The sequence below is a fragment of the Nothobranchius furzeri genome, chromosome 2, assembly GCF_043380555.1.
Source record: "Nothobranchius furzeri strain GRZ-AD chromosome 2, NfurGRZ-RIMD1, whole genome shotgun sequence".
NCBI lineage: Eukaryota > Metazoa > Chordata > Actinopteri > Cyprinodontiformes > Nothobranchiidae > Nothobranchius > Nothobranchius furzeri.
In genome coordinates, this window is record NC_091742.1 from 21178456 (window position 1) to 21199349 (window position 20894).

At 44.4% G+C, this 20894-nt stretch overlaps 2 protein-coding genes across 8 annotated transcripts; one reads left to right on the forward strand and one right to left on the reverse strand.

Moving 5' to 3' along the window:
• The first annotated feature begins 744 nt into the window (after window positions 1-744).
• agbl5 (AGBL carboxypeptidase 5) lies at window positions 745-18048 on the forward strand. 6 transcript variants are annotated; one of them, XR_008564734.2, is made up of 16 exons: window positions 745-834; window positions 6460-6731; window positions 6807-6978; window positions 7102-7268; window positions 7354-7531; window positions 7639-7817; window positions 8905-9421; window positions 9552-9721; window positions 10324-10459; window positions 10537-10745; window positions 10842-11044; window positions 11241-11420; window positions 15195-15328; window positions 15417-15455; window positions 15622-15720; window positions 17910-18048. XR_008564734.2 is itself a non-coding variant. In XM_054748404.2 (15 exons), the coding sequence occupies exons 2-15, from the start codon at window positions 6526-6528 to the stop codon at window positions 15649-15651; spliced, it is 2520 nt and encodes an 839-aa protein (XP_054604379.2). In that variant the 5' UTR covers window positions 745-834; window positions 6460-6525; the 3' UTR covers window positions 15652-15781. The 6 variants fall into 6 exon arrangements, 3 of the variants coding, with proteins under 3 accessions (XP_054604379.2, XP_015803688.3, XP_015803689.3); XR_008564733.2 differs by having other exon boundaries at window positions 15535-15720; window positions 17910-17927; XR_008564735.2 differs by lacking the exon at window positions 17910-18048 and having other exon boundaries at window positions 11241-11407; window positions 15622-15718.
• Window positions 18049-19460: 1412 nt separating this feature from the next.
• On the reverse strand, window positions 19461-20630 carry ost4 (oligosaccharyltransferase complex subunit 4 (non-catalytic)). 2 transcript variants are annotated; one of them, XR_008564736.2, is made up of 3 exons: window positions 20514-20630; window positions 19747-19882; window positions 19461-19575 (listed from the first exon to the last, which is right to left on the reverse strand). XR_008564736.2 is itself a non-coding variant. In XM_054748408.1 (2 exons), exon 1 carries the CDS (start codon window positions 19879-19881, stop codon window positions 19768-19770), a length of 114 nt encoding a protein of 37 aa, XP_054604383.1. In that variant the 3' UTR covers window positions 19461-19575; window positions 19747-19767. The 2 variants fall into 2 exon arrangements, 1 of the variants encoding a protein (XP_054604383.1); XM_054748408.1 differs by lacking the exon at window positions 20514-20630 and having other exon boundaries at window positions 19747-19881.
• Between the last annotated feature and the right edge of the window lie 264 nt (window positions 20631-20894).

The following is a 20894-nucleotide window of genomic DNA, read 5'->3' on the forward strand; positions in this document are numbered from 1 at the left end:
CCATGGATTTCACATATGATGTCAGTGAATGAAGACATATTTTGATGACAAGATAGTGCTTTTATTTCAAATGGCGTAAAAAGTTATTTTAGGGTTTGTGAGAAAATACGTTTAGGACTACAAATGTTGGTCTCACCAAATTAGCGTCATCGAATTAGACACGAAAAGAAGAAGATTAGTTTAGAGATCATCACATCCTTCATCCGGGACAAAAGAAAGGACCATTGAACGTGGAGAAAATCACAGTAGATCTGGTCATGTGGAAAGTAGCAGCAATGTTGGGGAGAATAGATTCTAGTGACGTCATTTATGCGACGTTTGCATATCCTTTCAAACCCAGGCTGAGTCCATATCAGTCATTGCGTCCTTGGGCAAGACACTTTTCATTCCTGGCCTGGGGGGCAGTAGTCATTTTACTATCACATGTTCCAGTCTAGTTGAAATATTTTTATACTAAGAGATGAACGTGAGTCCACATCAACATGACGCCATCTTTATGCTCTGTCATAATTTGATTTTGGCTGACTGGATTTAATGTCTCTCAACTCATTGCAGCTAACATGAATCAAATTGTTAGCTGAAGTGAATTCAGGCAAAAAAAACTGTGTAAACAGTAAAGCTATGATTGGTGGAAAACACTTATAAAACAAAATAAAAGTTTAATATTACAAAACATTTCCTTTTCTGTTGAGTTGCATTTTGAAAAATCCACCAAAGAAAACACAGGAAAGTGCCAGGTAGTTTCCGTTTGTCCAGAGGAACCTGAACGCAGCACACAGGATTGATTGTTGAGAAGGACGGTGACAACAAAAATGGAGACGGATCGAAAACAACGTAAGACTGTCTCTGCGTTTGTTCTCACACAGAAACGGAGGCGGGTAGAATAGAAGGATAACACCTAGACAGAAAACTGCGTTTATGTGAAAACGGTGTTCATTTTAAGCTAGTTTGGCCGTTAATAGCTTAGCTTTTGTAGCCTAGACGTTTGCTAGTGTACCATTTGCGATTTAGCTACATATAGGAGTAAACACGCTGGACACGTTGTGTCTGTTTTGCTAATTTAGTTTAGACGGTGCGGAATGAAAATGTTTAGTGTGCTTAAAAATAACTACCGTCATTTTACTTCCCGTCCTGTGCTTAATGTGTGGGTCAATTTTGTTGTTTTAGTGAAGCAGACCCGTTACTTTATGATCCTGTTCAAAGATGCAGCCGAGCTCTGACTCTGTTGACAATTTAGTGCTTTTCTAAACTAAAATGTTGTTATTTAGTGACGTTTATGCATGTCGACTTGGTTGTAGTTTTCTGTACCACCTCAGGGTGTCGCTGTTACGCGTTGACTTGTGCAGAGATTGTTTTTATTGGTTCCTTCCGCCATTAAAATATATTTTATTCTATATGAGCTAATAGACATTAGCCACATTCAGCACCACCGCGTGTATGAGTTAATCTAGATGTCTACTGATGAACAAGTAGATCTCAGTTTTCTCAGTAAACAGCTTTTGTCATTTAATTGTCTACAAACAGTTGAAATTTGTTTTCCATTGTGGGTAATTGGCATCCATAGTTTACAGTAGGGCTGGACAATATTGAAAAAAAAAGTATGTCTATAACAAGTTTTTTTTATATTGATCCATATTAATAATTATAGAAAAATATGTTTAAAATTGTAGAAAATGTATTTTACGTGCAGCCCTGGCCATTTCATTTTTGGTATTTTTTTTTCTCCACCTCTTCTCGCTGAGACATCTTTCTGCCTCACGCTGCGTTTTGCCTTGAGAAGGGGAGGGCCTGGTGAAGTAGCAGGCTGAGTCTGTGGTTTTGATTGGTTAGGAGTAAGTAGTGAGTCTAGTATGCTGCTACCTGATAGGTAATAATGAAAAAGAAGGAAGAAAATGTATTTTCTATAGCGCCTCTCAAGATAAAAATCATGAGGCGCTTCACAAAAACAAAACTTTAAAATATAAAAAGAATTTCGAAAATGATAAAAAAAATATGTATAAATGAGCAAAAATAGACTTTTGTAACGAGAGAGAGAGAGAGAGAGAGAGAGAGAGAGAGAGAGAGAGAGAGAGAGAGAATAGGAAAGAGGGAAATCAGTGGATCCTGAGGAAGGTGGAATAGGTGGGGAGAGAGTGGTGATGAAGGTCATACAAAAGCCAGCTTGAACAAGTGAGTCTTAAGCTGTTTTTTAAAGGAGACCACTGAGTCCACTGATCTCAGGCTCAGGGGGAGAGAGTTCCAGAGTCTGGGAGCCACAGCAGCACATTATCTGTCACCTTTGGTCATCAAATCAAATCACTTTTATTGTCACGTCACATGTGCAGGTACACTGGTACAGTACATGCGAGTGAAATTCTTGTGTGCGAGCTTCACAGCAACAGAGTAGTGCAAAAATACAATAACGTAAAAACAAGCAAAATATAAAAATGGCTAATCTAAGTAATAATATGTATAGTATGTAAGGTATATACATTACTAAATGTGTGTGCTAGTATTTTTTTTCTATGTGTGTGCGTGTGAGTGTGTGTATAATGTGTACACACATGTTTTACAAATGAATAAAGTAAACGATAAGATAAGAGATATAAATGTACAGAGGTTGGTATGTGCAAAACTGTGGCATTAATGTACAGTATGGAGTGTGTAATGTTGGAGTTTCAGTAGTGAGGGTGAGGTGTCTGCGATGTGTTCAGCAGTCTGATGGCCTGATGGAAAAAGCTGTCTCTCAGTCTGCTGGTTCTGGACCGGATGCTGCAGAACCTCCTTTCTGATGGAAGTAGTCTGAACAGTTTATGGCTGGGGTGACTTGAGTCCTTGATGATCCTCCCCGCTTTCCTCAGGCACCGCTTCCTGTAGATGTCTTGGAGGGAGGGAAGCTCACCTCCAATAATCCTTTCTGCACACCGCACTACTTTCTGGAGAGCTTTTCAGTTGTAAGCCGTGCTGTTGCCATACCAGGTGGAGGTGCATCCAGTGAGGATGCTCTCAATGGCACAGCGATAGAAGGTCCTGAGGATGCGGTGGCTCTTGCCAAATCTTTTCAGTCTCCTGAGAAAGAAGAGGCGCTGCTGTGCCTTCTTCACTGTATTTTCCGTGTGCACTGACCACGTAAGATCCTCAGCCAGATGAACTCCAAGGAAACGGAAGCTGCTCACCCTCTCCACAGCGTCGCCGTTGATGGTGATGGGGATGTGTATTCCTCTGCACCTCCGGAAGTCTATTATCATCTCCTTTGTCTTTGTGACGTTGAGGGTGAGACGGTTGTCCTGACACCAGTGGGTCAGGGCGCTGATCTCCTCCCTGTAGGCCGTCTCATCGTCGTTGGTGATGAGACCTACCACTGTGGTGTCGTCAGCAAACTTAACAATGATGTTGGAGTTTCTCGTGGCCGTGCAGTCGTGGGTGTAGAGTGAGTACAGGAGAGGGCTCAGCGCACACCCCTGCGGTGCACCAGTGTTCAGTGTTACGGGAGATGAGGTGGTGCTGCCCAGTCTGACCACCTGGCGTCTGTCAGACAGAAAGTTAAGGATCCAGCTGCAGAGGGAGCTGCTCAGTCCTAGATCCTGCAGTTTCCTGTCCAGCTTCGAGGGAACGATGGTGTTGAATGCTGAGCTGTAATCTACAAACAGCATTCTCACATACGTGTCCCTCTTCTCCAGGTGTGACAGGGCAGCATGGAGTGTCAGGGCTATGGCGTCATCAGTGGACCTGTTGTGGCGGTATGCAAACTGTAGAGGGTCCAGTGAATCGGGCAGTGCAGAGCAGATGAAGTCCCTGACCAACTTCTCGAAGCATTTTCTCACGATGGGGGTCAGGGCTACAGGTCGCCAGTCATTCAATGTGGAGATGGTAGAGGATTTGGGTACAGGGACAATGGTGGCCATTTTGAAGCAGGCTGGGACTACAGACAGAGAGAGGGAAAGGTTGAAGATGTGTGTAAACACTCCAGCCAACTGACCTGAGGATGCGGCCGGGAATCCCATCCGGACCAGTAGCTTTGTGTGCGTTCACCCTCCTGAAGCACCTCCGCACATCCTCTTCAGACACAGTGTGTGCACTGACGTCATCTGCGGTGCGCTCACTGTCTGGTCTCATGGTGTTCGCTGTGTCGAATCTGGCATAGAATTAGCCAGCACATTATCTGTCACCTTTGGTCTTTAGCCTGGTGCTGCACAACCAGTAGGCTTTGTTCACCAGACCTCAGGGACCTGCTGGGGGTGTAGGGACTAAGAAGATCACCAATGTAAGATGGTGCTTGTCCATGTAAGGCCCTATAGACCAGAACTAGGATCAAATGAATCCTGAAATTGGCTGGCAGCCAATTAAGTTGGAGGAGAAGCGGGGTGATGTGGGTGTGTTTGGAGGACTTGGTCAGAAGCCGAGCACAGGCATTCTGAACCACCTGTAGACGGTTCAGGGAGGTTTTGCTCAGACACGTGAAAAGAGAGTTACAGTAGTCTAAGCGTGAGGAGATGAAGGTGTGGATAACTGTCTCAAGTGCAGAGCGGGACAGAATGGAATGAACAAGAGAACTGACATGATAATCCAGGGTGAGAATTGGGTCAAAGGTCACACCAAGATTCCTGACAGAAGGTTTGGTGTGGGAAGCAAGCTGACCAAGAGAGTCTTTGACTTTGGGAACCAGCTTGTCTGGGGCACAGATGAGGATCTCAGTCTTATCTTCATTCAGCTGTAGAAAGCTCCCATCATCCAGGTTTTGATAGAGTCTAAGCAGGTGTGTAACAGCTGCAGCTTAGACATCTCATGGGGCTTAAAGGAGATGTACAGTTGGATGTCATCTGCATAAAGATGGTAGGAGATTCCTTTGAAGGAGCTCAGGATGTGCTGAAGAGGAAGCAGATAGAGGAGGAAGAGCAGAGGCCCCAGCACAGAACCTTGTGGGACACCATGGGTTAGGGAGGTGGTGGAGGACCTAAACTTGGAGACGGCCACAGAAAAGGAGCGCTCAGAAAGATGAGAGGAGAACCACTCCAGAGCAGATCCTGATAGGCCTACCCAGTCTTTCAGCCTCTCCAGTAGCAGGTGATGGTCAACAGTGTCAAAGGCTGCAGTCAGGTCCAGCAGGACCAGAACAGAACAGTCCCCTGCATCACTGTGGGTCAGAAGGTCATTAGAGACCCTAAGAAGAGCTGTTTCAGTAGAATGAGCTCTACGAAAACCTGACTGGAAGCTATCATAGATGTTATGTTCATCAAGAGCAGCTGTGAGTTGTTTTGCCACAACCTTTTCCCAGATCTTGGAGATGAACGGAAGTTTAGAGATGGGTCTGAAGCTGCTATGGAGAGAGGGGTCGAGACTCGGTTTTTTAAGTAGCGAGTGGATTATATCATTGTTCAAGTAAGCAGGGACCTGACCAGAAACCAGAGAAGCATTAATTATAGAGAGCACGCTGGGACCGATGGACTGAAAAGCACTTCTAAACAAAGATGAGGGTAAGATGTTGAGGGGGCATGCAGAGGTCTTCATAGAGTTAACTAGTTTGGTTAACTCAGGCAAAGAAACAGGAGCAAAGCTATCTAGGATGATGGGCCTGGTTGGAGTCGGCAGAGGCAGCGATAAGGCTGAAGGAGAGATGCTAGATCTAACCTTATTGACTTTGTCCACAAAGAAAGACAGAAAGTTCTCACAGTCTGTAAAAGAGTGGATGGAGGCTGTAGGAGAGGCAGCAGTAGCTCAACAGGTTGAGCGGGTTGTCCAGTAGTCGGAAGTTTGCAGGTTCGATCCCGGCTCCGGACAGAGAATTCTGCTGTTGTGTCCTTGGGCAAGACACTTAACCTACCTTGCCTGCTGGTGGTGGTCGGAGGGACCGGTTGCGCCTGTGCTCGGCAGCCTCACCTCTGTCAGTGCCCTCCAGGGCAGCTGTGGCTACATCGTAGCTCATCACCACCAGTGTGTGAATGGATGAATGATACACTGTAGTGTAAAGCACTTTGGAGCCCTTATTGACTTTGTCTGGGTCACTTTGGAGTCCTTACTCTGAGGGGCGCTATACAAGCGCGGGTCATTTATCATGCTGCTGATGGTGTTAAACAGCACCTTGGGGTTCCCTTTGCTCTGGGACACCAGGTTGGAGAAATAGGAAACCCTTGCATCTCTGACTGCAGAGCTGAAGGATGTCAGAAGAACCTTTAAATGCAGCAGATGAACGTGGAGACGTTTCTTTTTCCACAAGCGCTCACAAGGAAACTTTTTATCGAAGTTTTATCGACCCATTTTTATCCATCGCACCACATGTCTATCGATAGATATATTGCACTATTGAATTATCGTCCAGTCTTAGTTTCAAGTAATTGTTTGCTTGTAACAAATCGAACCATTACTTTTTAAAATCCATTCAGTATTATAACACAGCATCATGCTGTTGTCCTTTCTAGTCTCCCCTTACTGGAATGTGTTTTGTCCTTTAAGTAAAAGTGTTTACCTCTGATTTGCTCACAGGTAACTCATGTCTGACAACTGACTCGTAACTATCTGAGAGGAGGAAAGCACCCAGAGATCGGAGCCATGGAGGCTCGCTTTGGTACCGTTGTGTTCAGCTCCAAGTTTGACTCAGGGAATCTAGCACGGGTGGAGAAGGTAAAGAAGGGCTGCACGAGTCCCTCCTCTAAACCCACCTCTGATGTTTCTGGGTCACACCTTACTCCGGACTGTGAGTTCAACGTGTGGACCCAGCCAGACTGTGCTGGGTCAGAGTATGAAAATGGAAACAGGTAAATTTTTATTTGATGCTCTTTCCTTCATCAAGAAAAGAGTTGATTTGTAATCATTAGATTGTTTATTTTCAGGTCGTGGTTTTACTTCAGCGTTCGAGGGACTACGCCCGGGAAATTACTGAAGATCAATGTGATGAACATGAATAATCAGCGGAAGCTCTACAGCCAGGGGATGGCTCCCCTCGTACGAACTTTACCTGGCAAAAACCGGTGGGAAAGGATCCGGGACAGACCCACAGTCAAGGTACACACACACCCTGATCCCGTCAGAGAGACGATGTGAACGTCAGAAACCGAAGAGGCTGAGCAGGTATTTTTTATCTTTCTAGTAATACTCCTGCATCCCTGTTCATCTGCTGCTTTCCAGATCGCAGATAACCAGTTCATTCTGTCCTTCACCCACCGGGTGCTGAAGGTGCGGGGGGCTATCACCTTTTTCTCCTTCTGCTTCCCTTTCTCCTACACCGAGTGTCAGGAGATGCTGCAGCAGCTGGATGAGCGCTTCCCCAACGCTGCTCAGCTCGGTCCGAGCAGGTAAAACACACGCTTGTTGGCTCATGTTAAGTTTTGTTCTTTTGGCACTTTCTTATTGCCACTAATCTGTGTATTCCTGTGTCAGTGCACCAGGCGCGGTGTATTATCATAGGGAGCTGCTGTGCCACTCTCTTGATGGCAATAGGGTGGACCTCCTCACTGTGACCAACTGCAGCGGGATGCAGGGAGATAGAGAAGCCCGTCTGCCAAAACTGTTTCCTGAGACCAACACTCCAAGGCCTCACCGTTTCACTAACAAGAGGGTATTTAGTCTTCATGTGTCCTTAAATACAATACTTATGTGATGTTAAGTCACTTCTGTGTGTGTGTGTGTGTGTGTGTGTGTGTGTGTGTTCGCTCGCTCGCTCAGGTGTTCTTCCTCAGCAGCCGAGTGCATCCCGGAGAAACTCCTTCATCCTTCGTGTTTAACGGTTTCCTGAACTTCCTCCTGAGGACAGATGACCCACGTGCACACATGCTGCGCAACATGTTTGTGTTCAAACTCATCCCCATGCTCAACCCAGACGGGGTCATTCGAGGACACTACAGGTCAGGGGTGATTCTAGCATCCGAGGTTTAGGGGTACTGAGCTCCCAGAGAGCTGCCCATCCAGGCAGGATTAGTTTGACTGTTTTGTACATTTTAAAACAATTTTGGTGCCACATTTGTAAAATAAAAGCAAAACACTCTTTTCCACAAATAAAAAAAAGGTTTCACAAATCACAAACCAGGCTTTACGGACTCTGCTGTTACAATGTCCAGGTTCAGAGGCTGTAGTACAGCATGGCTTACTGTTTTTCTTGCTTCAACACACCTGAATTTAAAGGGGCATTATGGAAGTGTGACAGCCAAAACATGTATAGAAATAATAAATGTCTTCTTCATTCATTCTCCTGCAATGCCCTGGTCCTGTAGAATGAGCCCTGGCATTTTTACTGTGATTGCCTGTTTTTCTGTAAAATCACAGAAAAAGAGAGATGCTCGGGTCGAGCAGGCTGCTTCATGCGCGTTCACGCTCAGGCATCGCCCGTAGCATTTGCTATCCGTAGCTTTAGCAGCAGAGAGAGAGGCAGTGCCACTTTGTCGCTGTTCCTAACGCCTAGTGACAAAGCTAGCCACATTTCTGAGGACCCTTAGCTACTTTCTGTAGAACTTTCTTCTAGATATTTCCTGCAAATTAGCAACAAAATAGCCATTTTTGCTTCGAACCGTTCTTTGGTTTGACGTTGTTTCAGCTGTCATCAAGGATATAAAAGTTACAGATGCTGTAAATGTTACTAGAGTGTAGCTCACCTAGTAAGATGACTGTTTCTCATGCAGAAGACCTGGGTTTGATTCTGGATGTGAACATAGTTTATTTAGAGTTTCTTTTTTACATTAATAGTATATTTTTTTACAGTAAGACGCCCAAATTTTTATTTGAGACTCGCCGAACGGCATTGAATTCACAGATAAAAAAGATGTGGGTTCAACTTTCATTTTGGAACAATTTTTCAAGCAAGGGAAGGGAATGATCTGAGCATGCAGGAGGACTGACCCATCATATATATATATATATATATATATACATTTGAGGTTTAGAGGCTGAGTTACTATAAACGTTTCTAACGCTGTGTTTTTAATTGTTTTTCCTCAGAACTGATTCCAGAGGTGTGAACCTGAACAGACAGTACTTAAACCCAAACCCTGAGCTCCATCCGTCCATTTATGCAGCCAAAACACTGTTGCTCTACCACCACACACACAACCGCTTGCACAACACACACAGCAGCACCCCTCACACACAGCCCCGCCCCCTCAACAACAAGACCACCAATCAGCATCAGTCTTCACCGCTCACTCCTCTAGAAGTCAGTTTGAACCAACGGACTACAGAGAAAGATGGAATCCCCGCTCAGGCCGAGGTTCCCATGGTGATGGAGGAGAACTGGACAGCCGCGGAGACGAGGAAAGGGAGCCAGAGCAGCTCCTCAGGCCCCTCAGAGACCGTAGCTCCTGCTGCCAAAGAAGATGAAGCTGCACCACAGGGGGAGGAAGTTGAGTCTGTGCCACCACAGGAGGGAGGCGTGGCCTATTATGTGGACTTACATGGCCACGCCTCCAAACGGGGATGCTTCATGTATGGAAATAACCTTCCTGACGAGAGCCAGCAGGTAAAAATAGTCATTGTGCTATTTTTGGAAGTGGGTCATATCACATCAGGAGATTTTTAGCCTCTTTGCTTAAATTAATCCGACAGCTGCAGCAAACAAATCCTAAATTCTTGCTTTGCTGTCTTTGTAGGTGGAGAACATGCTGTACCCCAGGCTGATTGCTGTGAATTCTGCCCATTTTGACTTCCCGGGCTGCAACTTCTCTGAGAAAAACATGTACGCATGCGATAAGAGGGGCGGGCAGTCGAAGGAAGGCAGCGGCCGGGTCGCTATCCACAAGGCCATCGGGCTGCTTCACAGGTCAGACAGCTGCTACAGGCCACGCTAGCTGTAATCAAGGTCAATAGCACGTAGCATAGCATCACGAGTCTTTTACTGGTCATCTTTGAGCCACGTGCAGGGATTCCCCCAGAAAAGGAGTAAAGCCTGGTGGACCGGACCATCAGAGATGGGGGGGGGGGGCTTGGTGTATGAATTCCGAGTTCCGTTGCTCGTCCGTGACAGCGTGCGTGTTTGTGTTTGTGTGTATGAAGCTGACGGTCCTTTCTGTTGCTATTCTGTGATGGGGGGGGGGGGGGATGGTGTGTGCACGTGCACACGATCCGCTGCTGTTTCTCACCAGTATCAGCTGATGGGAGGGCCCTACTTTTGTTTAACTGCCGTGCGCCCTTCGTGTCAGCGGACACGGTAGGGTCGGGGAGGGGGGCGAGGCATGACGCAAAGCCTGGAGGGCCGCCAGGCATATAAAGCGCTGGGGGAAACCCTGCACGTGTGAAGGGCTGCCATCTGCCCTTGGAAAGGACGTGTCAGGTGCCTTGCTCAATGTTTGATTGAAATGTTTATTTTTTTTCCAGTTCATAACCTGAAATGTTTGTTGTGTTTCTCCTCTGGATGCACACCAGCTACACGCTGGAGTGCAATTATAACACGGGCAAATCCATGAACACCATCCCGCCTGCCTGCCACGACAACGGCCGGGCGACCCCTCCCCCACCCTCCTCGTTTCCTCCCAAATACACTCCGGAAATATTTGAGCAGGTAGGAGCAAACGCGTGATTTCCGTTTCTGTGTTCTGCTGCTGGCTGGTGCTCAGGTGTGTGAATGTTGTGCACCAGGTGGGACGAGCCGTGGCCATCTCTGCCCTGGACATGGCAGAGTGTAACCCTTGGCCCCGTCTGGTGCTGTCTGAGCACACCTGCCTTACCAACCTAAGAGCCTGGATCCTCAAACGCGTCCGCAATACCAAAGCTCTGAGCGCCCACGTCCACACTACCCCAAAGGTCCACAACGGCAGCAAGTTGTCACCGCCAAGAAGTTTTAATAAGTGAGTCTCTGAGACCAGGATCCTGAATTCCTCCACTTTTATCCTCCTTTTATACGCCGAGTCACAGATTTCTGTGTTTGTCCGGATTTTTATTAGCTTTCTGTCCAGATCGACATCAGAGAACACCATCAGCTGTGTTCACCACAACAGCCTCAACAGCAGCAGCCAGACTCCCTCGCCAAAAAAGCACAGCTCCCCGAGTTTCACCTTTGGCTGCCCCCCACCACGGACTCGCACACAGCACAACAGCACACACACCAGTGGGCGTGGAGGCAGCAAAACACTTGGGCCGGTCAGGGGTAAGCTGGTGTGTGTGTGTGTGTGTGTGTTACTGTGTGTGCTCTTTAATTTGTCATCTTTTTTCCATCATGCCTGGTTGATGTGTGGAAGGTTCAGGTTCACAATAACAGACCCCTACTTACCTTCATATGACCCTGTCATGTGTGTGTGTGTGTGTGTATGTGTGTGTGTGTGTGTGTGTGTGTGTGTCTTTAGACCCTAAGCCTCAGGAGAAGAGACGCCCTTCTCACCACCGTTCCATCCTACGGTCTCCCGGCAACAGCCACAAACCTTCCCACCCCACTCAGCCCCCCCCTTCCTCTTCGTCGTCCTCCTCGTCGTCCTCGGTGTGTGCAGCAGGTTCCTGTCCCCTCCCGGCTCCGGTCAGTATAACAGGTCTGTACTCCCTCCAGCCCCCCAGCCTTTCCTCCTTGCTCCCCTCCCTCCAGGCTCTGCCCCGACCCGAGATGCTCTCAAAGCTCAGTCCCCTGCTTCTTCAGAGCCTCCCACCTGCCACCAGATCTCCTACTGGGCCGACCCCGGACTGAACCCAGTGTGTGTCTGTGTGTGTTAGTTAAACTATAAAAAGAGACTCCTTGCGAGTGCTCAAACACTACTGGTGCTTGCTCTCTCTCTCTCTCTCTCTCTCTCTCCTCTCTCTCTCTCTCTCTCTCTCTCTCTCTCTCTCTCTCTCTCTCTCTCTCTCTCTCTCTCTCTCTCTCTCTCTCTCTCTCTCTCTCTCTCTCTCTCTCTCTCTCTCTCTCTCTCTCTCTCTCTCTCTCTCTCTCTCTCTCTCTCTCTCTCTCTCTCTCTCTCTCTCTCTCTCTCTCTCTCTCAGTTCTGAATCTGGTGTGTTTCATTTTTCACCGAGCAATCTGGATCATGAGGGGTTTCTGTTAAATACGGAGACCGTTGTTTTTTATTTTTATATAATATAACAGTATCTAGTCAGTGTACTATAAGCTAAAATTATGAACCTTGTAATTTGCTGTTTGGTTTATTTTCATTTAGAAACAACACTGCCAGGCAGACCTGGGCTTTAATGCAGGTTCAGCATAATCAGCTGTAAAACAAGAGATGCTTTCACTTTTACCACGTAGCTCTTTTGATTTTACGTTAAATGATTTTTGCAGATTTCTTTTAATTTTGATCATATTTATCTGTAAAGGTGCAGGCAGATGGTTTCAGAACAGGCCTTTGGCTGTGTGGGGTTACGTTTCGTCTAAATATTTATCTCAAGCGTATCTCTACATTAATCAAACTGTTAGATAGCGATTTTTGATTGATTCTTTGTCATTTTCATTTGAACTTTAGCCATTCCTCCTGGGAATATCTTTTAAAACTGCATCATTCCAGCATCTGTCCTGCTGATGGGGTCAGGCAGATGTGTGGAGGTAACAGCGATCACCATCAAACCAAAGCGTCACAAACTTGTTTTCTTTACTGCTGCAGCTGCCGAGGTGACGAGTATTTATTATATTTAACTTGTAAATTGCCAGTATTGGTTTGGATGTAAATAAAATAAATGTTTTTGTGCAGATAACTGCTGAGTAAGCTGCACCCTGCAGGCACATCCTGGACTCAGTATTTAGAAAGTCTGCACTTATTTTTTGCGGTTAGAGAACCATGAAAATATCTCCAAATCGCTTTAGTTTTTATGTGAACGTCTTTGATCTGTTGTGGAAATCTTGTGTCTGTGACTCCGTCGATAAACCTGAAAGGTTTTATTAGCAGCAACTCTCAGAGTATTTGGTCTCTCTGTGTTGTAGCTGCTGTCTGATCCAGTGCTGTGAACCGTGGTTGTCATGGTGTGCCTTGCTTCAACGTAAACTGTAGGTTTTTAAGAGCCGCTCATATTTCAGGGCAATTTGTAGAATATCTTGCTGCACCTGTACGTCCTGCAAACTGCAGCTGAAAAATAAAAATGGCTTGAAGTTAGTGGCCACTATTGTTGCTTTGCAATAACACATAATCACTAGTATTGTTGGCTTTGTACAGCAGATCATCTAGTAATAATTTAGTGCTTTTACACACTTTAAAATGGCTAAAATATCACTTTTAAAGCAGAAATGTGGAGTTTTTTTGTCAGAGGGCACCATCTAGAGATGGAAAATTGTATCACACCTTATGTCCCTCTTCCTATATCATTACACCTGGAAACAATGCCTCTCGATTACGAATAATAATAATACATTTTATTTAAAAGCGCCTTTCCGGTCACTCAAGGACACTGTACACTGGACGAATGTGCACCTTAGTCGGGCAACAGAGCTATAACACATTTTTTACAATTATATACATACATACATATATATATATATATATATATATATATATATATATATATATATATATATATATATATATATATATATATATGCGTTCCCTGGCCAGGTGAGAATCATAGTCTGTCCAACATGTCCTGGGTCTCCCTTTAGGTCTTCTCCCGGTTGGACGTGCCCGGAAAACCTCACCAGGGAGGCATCTAGTAGGCATCCTACCTAGATGCCCGAGCCACCTCAACTGGCTCCTCTCTATGTGGAGGAGAAGCGGGTCTACTCCGACCCCGTTCTGGATGACCAAGCTTCTCACCCTATCTCTAACGGAGAGCCCAGCCGCCCTGCGCAGAAAAATCATTTCGGACGCTTTTATCAGCGTTCTTTCGGTCACTACCCAAAGCTCGTGACCATAGGTGAGGGTAGGAACGTAGGTCAACCGGTAAATTGAGAGGTTCGCCTTCTGACTCAGCTCTCTCTTCACCACGACAGACCGGTACAACGCCCGCATCGCTGCAGATGCAGCACCAGTCTGCCTATCGATCTCACGCTCTATCTTTCTCTCACACATGAACAAGACCCCGAGATACTTAAACTCCTCCACTTGAGGCGAGACCTCGTCCCTGACCCAGAGAAGGCATTCTACCCTTTTCCGAATCAAGACTATGGTCTCAGATTTAGAGGACCTGATTCTCATCCCAGCTGCTTCACTCTTGGCTGCGAACCGCTCCAGAGAAAGCTGAAGATCACGTTCTGATGAAGCCAACAGGACCACATCATCTGCAAAATACAGAGACCTGATCCTCAGGCCACCAAAACAGATGCCCTCAACACCTTGGCTGCACCTTGAAATCCTGTCCATAAAAGTTATGAACAGAAGCGATGACAAGTGCAGCACCTCGAGACTAGTTGTAAGGAGGAAGGCAGATGACTTGTGGGTGTGAGAGCCACCATCCAGGATGAAACATCCAAGATCCATAAGTACATCAAAGACAAGACCCCAACAGATGATGCAGGAGGACAAACTCCTATATGGGATGTACCACAGACAAATAACTGAAGTGGCTCATGTCAGGAAATCCCACCATCGGCTAGAAAGAGCTGGTCTGAAGGACAGCACAGAGGCACTCATGACTGCTAAGGAACAGGCCCTGAACACCAGAGCAACAGAGGCCAGGATCTACCACACCAGACCAGACACAAGGTGTAGGCTATGCAGAGGCCCCTGAGACAATCCACCACATACCTGCAGGGTCTAAGATGCTAGCAGGGAAAGCAAACATGGAACACACAAGAAAAACTGACCTTCTGCCTACTTGACAGAACAGGGCGAGACTACACCTTTGGTGGAGTAAAAACAAATAAAATTAAAAAATAGAAAATTCCTAAAAAGGGGAAAAACTCCAGATTGCTGCTTTAAAAGTGATTATTTTTGTATTATTTTCTCACAAACCCAAAATAAAACATCACAGTTCAGCTCGGTGTCCTGATAAGCCTCCTGCAGCTCTATTCTGCCCCCTCACTGTGAACCGTGACTGTATCCACTCTTCGTTCAGACTAACACCACCCTGTAGCCACGCTCACACCAGTCTGTCCTTTTGATTGTACGAGACGTGTGCATTTATTTAAGTGTGGTGCTAACTGCTTCCACCGTACAGAACATGTTTGTCCTGCTGCTGTCTTTTACCACCTCTCTGTTCAACTTCCAGAATAAAAAGTATCTCTTTGCTAAACTGTGTGAGTCTTTTGAGTGTGTGTGTGTGATTTCTTTATTTTTAACTACAGAGAAAGGGAAACGACAATTAAACAATCTATTAGGAAATTAGCTCATTCTCAGTTTTTAGTTCCCTGCATGCAGTTTCCCTTTATTTGTGTCCCTCCGTGTTGTTGACAGGCATCAGCTGTCCAGAGTTTAAAGCTGATGGACCCAGGTCAGTGAGAAAACCCTTCCCTGCTCGTCCTGGGCGTGTGGGCCGAGCCTGCCGGTCTGTTAAAGTCTCTCATCAACCGGCAGACACACTTCACGAGGTTAGCTGTCTCACTCACTTCCTGTTTTGACTCGTTTCCTTCCAAACCTCTGGCTCACTTGGATTCCTGGTGTGTCCATCTATCACAGACCTCTAAAGATGCAGGCCCTGAACATATCATTCACCAAGTAAGTCACATGGTTTTGAACAGTTTTAGGCAAAGAAAAGACAAATTAAAATAAAATGGTTTATGTTCCAAATTTGGAGATATGCATGAGAACCTTTTGCCGCAAACGAGCTGCATCCCCATCTGGCGTGTGGGCTCAGTTGACACGCCCCTCTCCTGTAACGTAGCAACACCTCCAACCTCACCTGGAGATATGAAGTTGTCGGCCTGTATGAAGGTGGAGAAGCTGCTCCGACCAGATCTGATCCGACACCGGTCTCTGCCAGGTGAGTCCTCTTGCTTCAATGAAAAAAGAAAAGTAGCATAAATTTAATAAACAGAAATGAAGACACAAAAGTAAATTACCTAAAGTCAGTGCATACTTATAATTAGCTAAAGATAAACTCCCAAATGATTTTTCTTTTTGACTAGCAGCCCTTTCTCTTTGCTGAAGCAGTACAAGACACCAATTTTGGGGGAAAGCATTTAAAGCTGTTGTGTTTGATAAACTAATCAGAGTAGAAAGGTGTGATCCCCTCAAAGTGTATAAAACGTATGATGAGGCTGCTCAGTTATCAAAAAAATCTTAAGTACAGTTACATTTTTACTTGAGCAGCTGAGCAAAATTATGTTGCTATAAAAGCAGAGAAGGGCTGCTTTGGAAGCCCAGGTGTCCAACAGGGGGCAGTGTACATACTTATTTTCTTTATTCTTCTGGAGCAGGGATTCCCAAAGTGTGGTGCACGCACCCCCGGGGGTGCGCGAGCTGCCGCTAGGGGGTGCGCGAGGTGAAAAGTGTAATGGCTGCGGAGCTCAGAGAAGTCTGTCATATGTCACCATTAGCATAACCAGAAACTCATTTGTGGGTGGGCCTAAGAAAAAGTAAGTGGGCCCAATAAATGTAATTCAAAACAAGTATATTTTTGCGCGCGTGTCCTCCACATGTGCCCTGGCTTCATAATAACAATGCGCCGAGCTTCAGCGCTCTGGCCTGCGCACGCCGATATGTTCCGTATTTGATCATTTTTAACGGTGTTGGAGAAATCTGAAGGTGGCGAGTCATTCTGGCAGATTGTAATTAACACCTGTCTCATGCAGGTGTTCTGACGTTGTAAACCTCACACACAGAACATTGTGGATGTAACAAAATAAATCAAGAAATGATTCCCATTCAGGCTGTTAACAGCGCGCTGAAGATCTGAAGTTCAGAGTGCGTCTGTCGGAGGTCAGACGCGTTCCAGCGGAACCACGGCTCACGGGTGCACGTGAGCACATCTGGGCTGGGCAGAAGTCATTTTACAACACTGGTTTAAATAGCGCCAATAACGAGACGCGGTGACTGGAGCGGCTCATGGAGCTGTGCCGCGCGCGCTTACACACACACACACACACACAGATTCAATAAGCGTGCACGCTGCGCAAACTCCGGCGCGCCGTCAGACTGAAGGCAGAAATGAGCGCTGCCTCCACTGTGATAAAAACTTTTAAGAGGTTTTATAACATTTTTAATTCAAGGTCAAATTAAGATATTAGCTTCTATTTTGGGATGACGTATTAAAGTCGGGTCCGCTCCACCCAGTGACTCCAAACCTGACAACTCATGTTCCTGCAGCATTTGTTTTTCCAATCCGCGTGGCAGCGGATCGCAGATTCAGCCACACCATAAAACAGCAATAAGTCGGTCTGAGGCAAAAGTGAACCTCATGGCTACAGCTTTTCCATATTTTATCCCGTAGACATTTGATTACGCACAAGTAGGTGATCAGCTCAGGTTTACGCAGAGCAGAAGGAAGGAGAGCGCTCTGGCCGCACAGGTTAAACGTTCCTACTTTAAGAAAACCGTTAAATTGCATTGTTTATGTGCTACCTAGGCACTCTAAATATTTATTTAAAATTAAATCAAAGGAAATTGTAATGGTATCGAATGCTTATTAATTACTATTTAAAAAATGAAAGTGATGGGGAAAAAGGTCGATCATATTTTTTTTAACCCTGTCTGTTTAGCTTGACGTCTGATATATATATATATATATATATATATATATATATATATATATATATATATATATATATATATATATATATATATATATATTATAGCCATGCCCTGATGTGGGGGCTGGGGGGTGCGTCGTCATGGTCGGGACATAGAAGGGGGTGCGCGGCTAAATAAGTTTGGGAACCACTGTTCTGGAGCATCAACTTTTGTAAACAGAACCTGGAAGAACATCTCCAAATGCTGCACATGAACATGAAACCCATGAGTGAAAATAATTTATGCTTGTTTTTAATCCAGCCAGTGTGTTGTGCTCTTATTCTGCCATCTGTATATTGCTCAGACTTTTAAAAACTCCACAAGAGGAGGGTAGTGTAATTTGGAAGGCAGACCAAACTGAGCAAGCTTGGAGAAAGTGAAAAAAATCTACATAAAGTGTATCTGTTGTAAATATGAACTGCTTTATATTTTATTTTACAGGCATATCAGATAGAGAAGGTGCCATGCAGCTGAACTCCCAACAGGAGCACAAACAGGAGTCTTCCCTACAAATGTCTCGTGGAGGCCACAGCAGAGGTGGATGTGAAGCTACAGGAGGGGAAAACCTGCTCACAAACATAAACGTGACTGCTGGGGGAGGGGGTCGTCAGGGATTTCATGATTTAATTTTCTTATGATTGCCATGCAGATGCTGGAACCCAACATAATGGCCCGGGCTGCTTGACACAGCGACCCCATGTGGGGAAGCATAGAAACTGCAGCTTCCTGCTTTGGAAGTGTGTCTGTATTCTTACCAAACAAGTCTTTTGATGTGCGATACGAATATTTTCCTTTTATTTACTTGGTTCACTGATCAGGATTTTATTTTCAGTTGCAGTGGTGATGCTGTAGTAAGAACGGTGCATTAATTTCATTGATGGACTGCAATTTTGGACTTTGCTCTGGAGGAGTAAGTGCCTCTCTTCACGAGTGGCTGAAGCACATTTCGATTTCCCAGATCATCAGTAATCTGTAAAGTTTAAATATCAAAACCTTTCACTTTCCAGACAAAATGTACTAAACATTTGTGTTTTTGTTGCTTTAGTCCAACAGTGATGCTCCCTGACTGATAACACTAGTATAGGTTCTACTTCTACGGGTTTACATATTTTACCACTGTAAATGTTTAAAACTTCTGAGCACACACAAGCACCTTTTTAACCTCCCATTCATTGTTGATGTGGAAAAACTGATTTCTGAATAACATGCGCTTTGCATGTTTAGTTAAAATACATATTTAAAAAAATTACTTTTTTCAGTTTTCTTCTTGGGATTCTGCTCATTTAAGAAGTAAAACCAGATTATTACGAAGCGAAAACAAGTTTGCAGTGTTGCTGTTTTTTTTTTTTTTTGTAGACCCATAGTCTTTCTAAATGAACCCTGCAAAAACCAGCTGTAGCATGCCGTTATTTTAAATTTCTTATACAAGGAGTCTGAGACTCCCTGATTTAAACTCACTATTGCAGCTTCTTCATTTCATTTACTCAAGATTTCAGAGTGATGACCCAAGCCATTCATTTATAATTCCAACACAAAATGTGGATTCAAATCTTTCCAGGCACATTAGCATTACTCTCTGGGCAAGAATGATGTTGGTTGTATCTGCAGGTCTAAGGAAGCCAAATTTAAGATTTTTTAGATCTCATTTAAGGCCATTTTGATCAAATTTAGGACATTTGCAGAATGGAAAACTGTGACCACCTTACAAATAGTGCTGTAAACCTTTACTGGAACTGAAAGAGCTGAAAAGCAACACAAACATCAGGATAATCGCTCTGCAGAGGAGGAAAGTGTGTATTTTCTAAAAACAATGCAGTATCGTTAAACCTTCACCTCCCCAAGGCTCACCTTCTTACTAATGTGGCTAACATGTATGCCTGGAAATAGGCCCTTCTTTACACACACACCTGAGTGCCTTTCATGCTAGTTTGCTACACAAGAACACATAACACCATTAAAAAAATAAATATATGAAGAAAAGCTAAATTCATATTCATTTTAGTGTTTTTATTGCAAATTGAAGTTTTTAATCTGTGAAAAACAAAAACGATGGTGCCGCAAAACGTCTCTCAGCAAGGAGATGGAATGAGAAGTGCTTCTGATCCCCCTGTGGAGAAAAAAACCCCCTCAAGATTAGGTAAACTCAACTATTTAGTCAGAATCAACACGATAAAAACATTAAATAAAGTCACAGATCAGTGTTCTTCACTCCAGTCATGATAACAAAATACCAATATCCACTGAAATGGTGTTAGCAGTAGGATGTAAATCCACTCACCTCTCCAGACATTGTAGACATTTACTCCTGCTTCTTGGGATTGTTGACAGCAACATAATGGTACAACACGACTAGTAGGAATAATGACACACCAAGCATGTTGGCAAAGATGGCCAGCTGCACGTCGGTCACCATCCTGGACAAGACGATGCAGAAAGAATACTAGCTCAGTGGGAATAAACCATAATGAAGTAGTGATTCATTACACAACCTGAGTCTAGCAAATTTATGAAAGCCAACATGATACAACTTATCAAACAATGATATAAACAATGATTGAAGTGTATTTAAAATTATTCACATATTTCCTATTAGTTAATATTAAAAACATGCATCTGAATAACTCATATACCAAAGGGGAAAACCTGCTCTATGTCCCTCTCCGTCTCATTTGTTATAGTTTCTTTTCTCTTACAATGCACTGTAAATATATTCAATTATTTAAAAAAACAGGACAAAAGCAGATTTTAGCTCAGGTAAAATGCATAAAAATCTAACGCTAACCCACATTTTACAATTAACCCTTTTGCGTCACTAGTAATATAGTGTTCAGGAGTATTAATGCCATCATCCCTGACTAATCTCGTTATTATGAAAACGTTCTCGATCTGTCAAATCTGCATTTTATTACCGTAGCTAAGCTAGGTGGCTAACTAGCATAACCAATGCCGGGGATACTTTTAAAAGTGATTAATAATTTAAAAATACATGGCAACTGAAATTCGCATGCCAAACTAAAATGGTATTAACCTCAACTCGGTTCCTACCTGTTTCTTTATTAAGTGTTTGCTTTCTTAACTCGAAACAGAGCAACACTCCAGCCTCTCTTTAGCACACGTAGCTCTGTCCTACTTCCGGTTGTAGCGGAAAGCCACGTCACGTTCAAGACAAGAGCGCCATATAAATCAAATCACAAAATCGACAATAAATGTCAAAATTAATTACATTTTCTGATCATCATACCCAAACAATGTCAGAGAACATATACATTAACACGAAAAGGCATTTTTTATACACTGAATTTAGAATAATGACAAGCAAGCTATGACTGAAACACATTTTGAGTAGACACAACACACTTGACAGCTGGTAAAATAGCAGCATTGCTTCAGATATGTTTTTAAATTTAGCTTTAGGCAAGTAGGAAA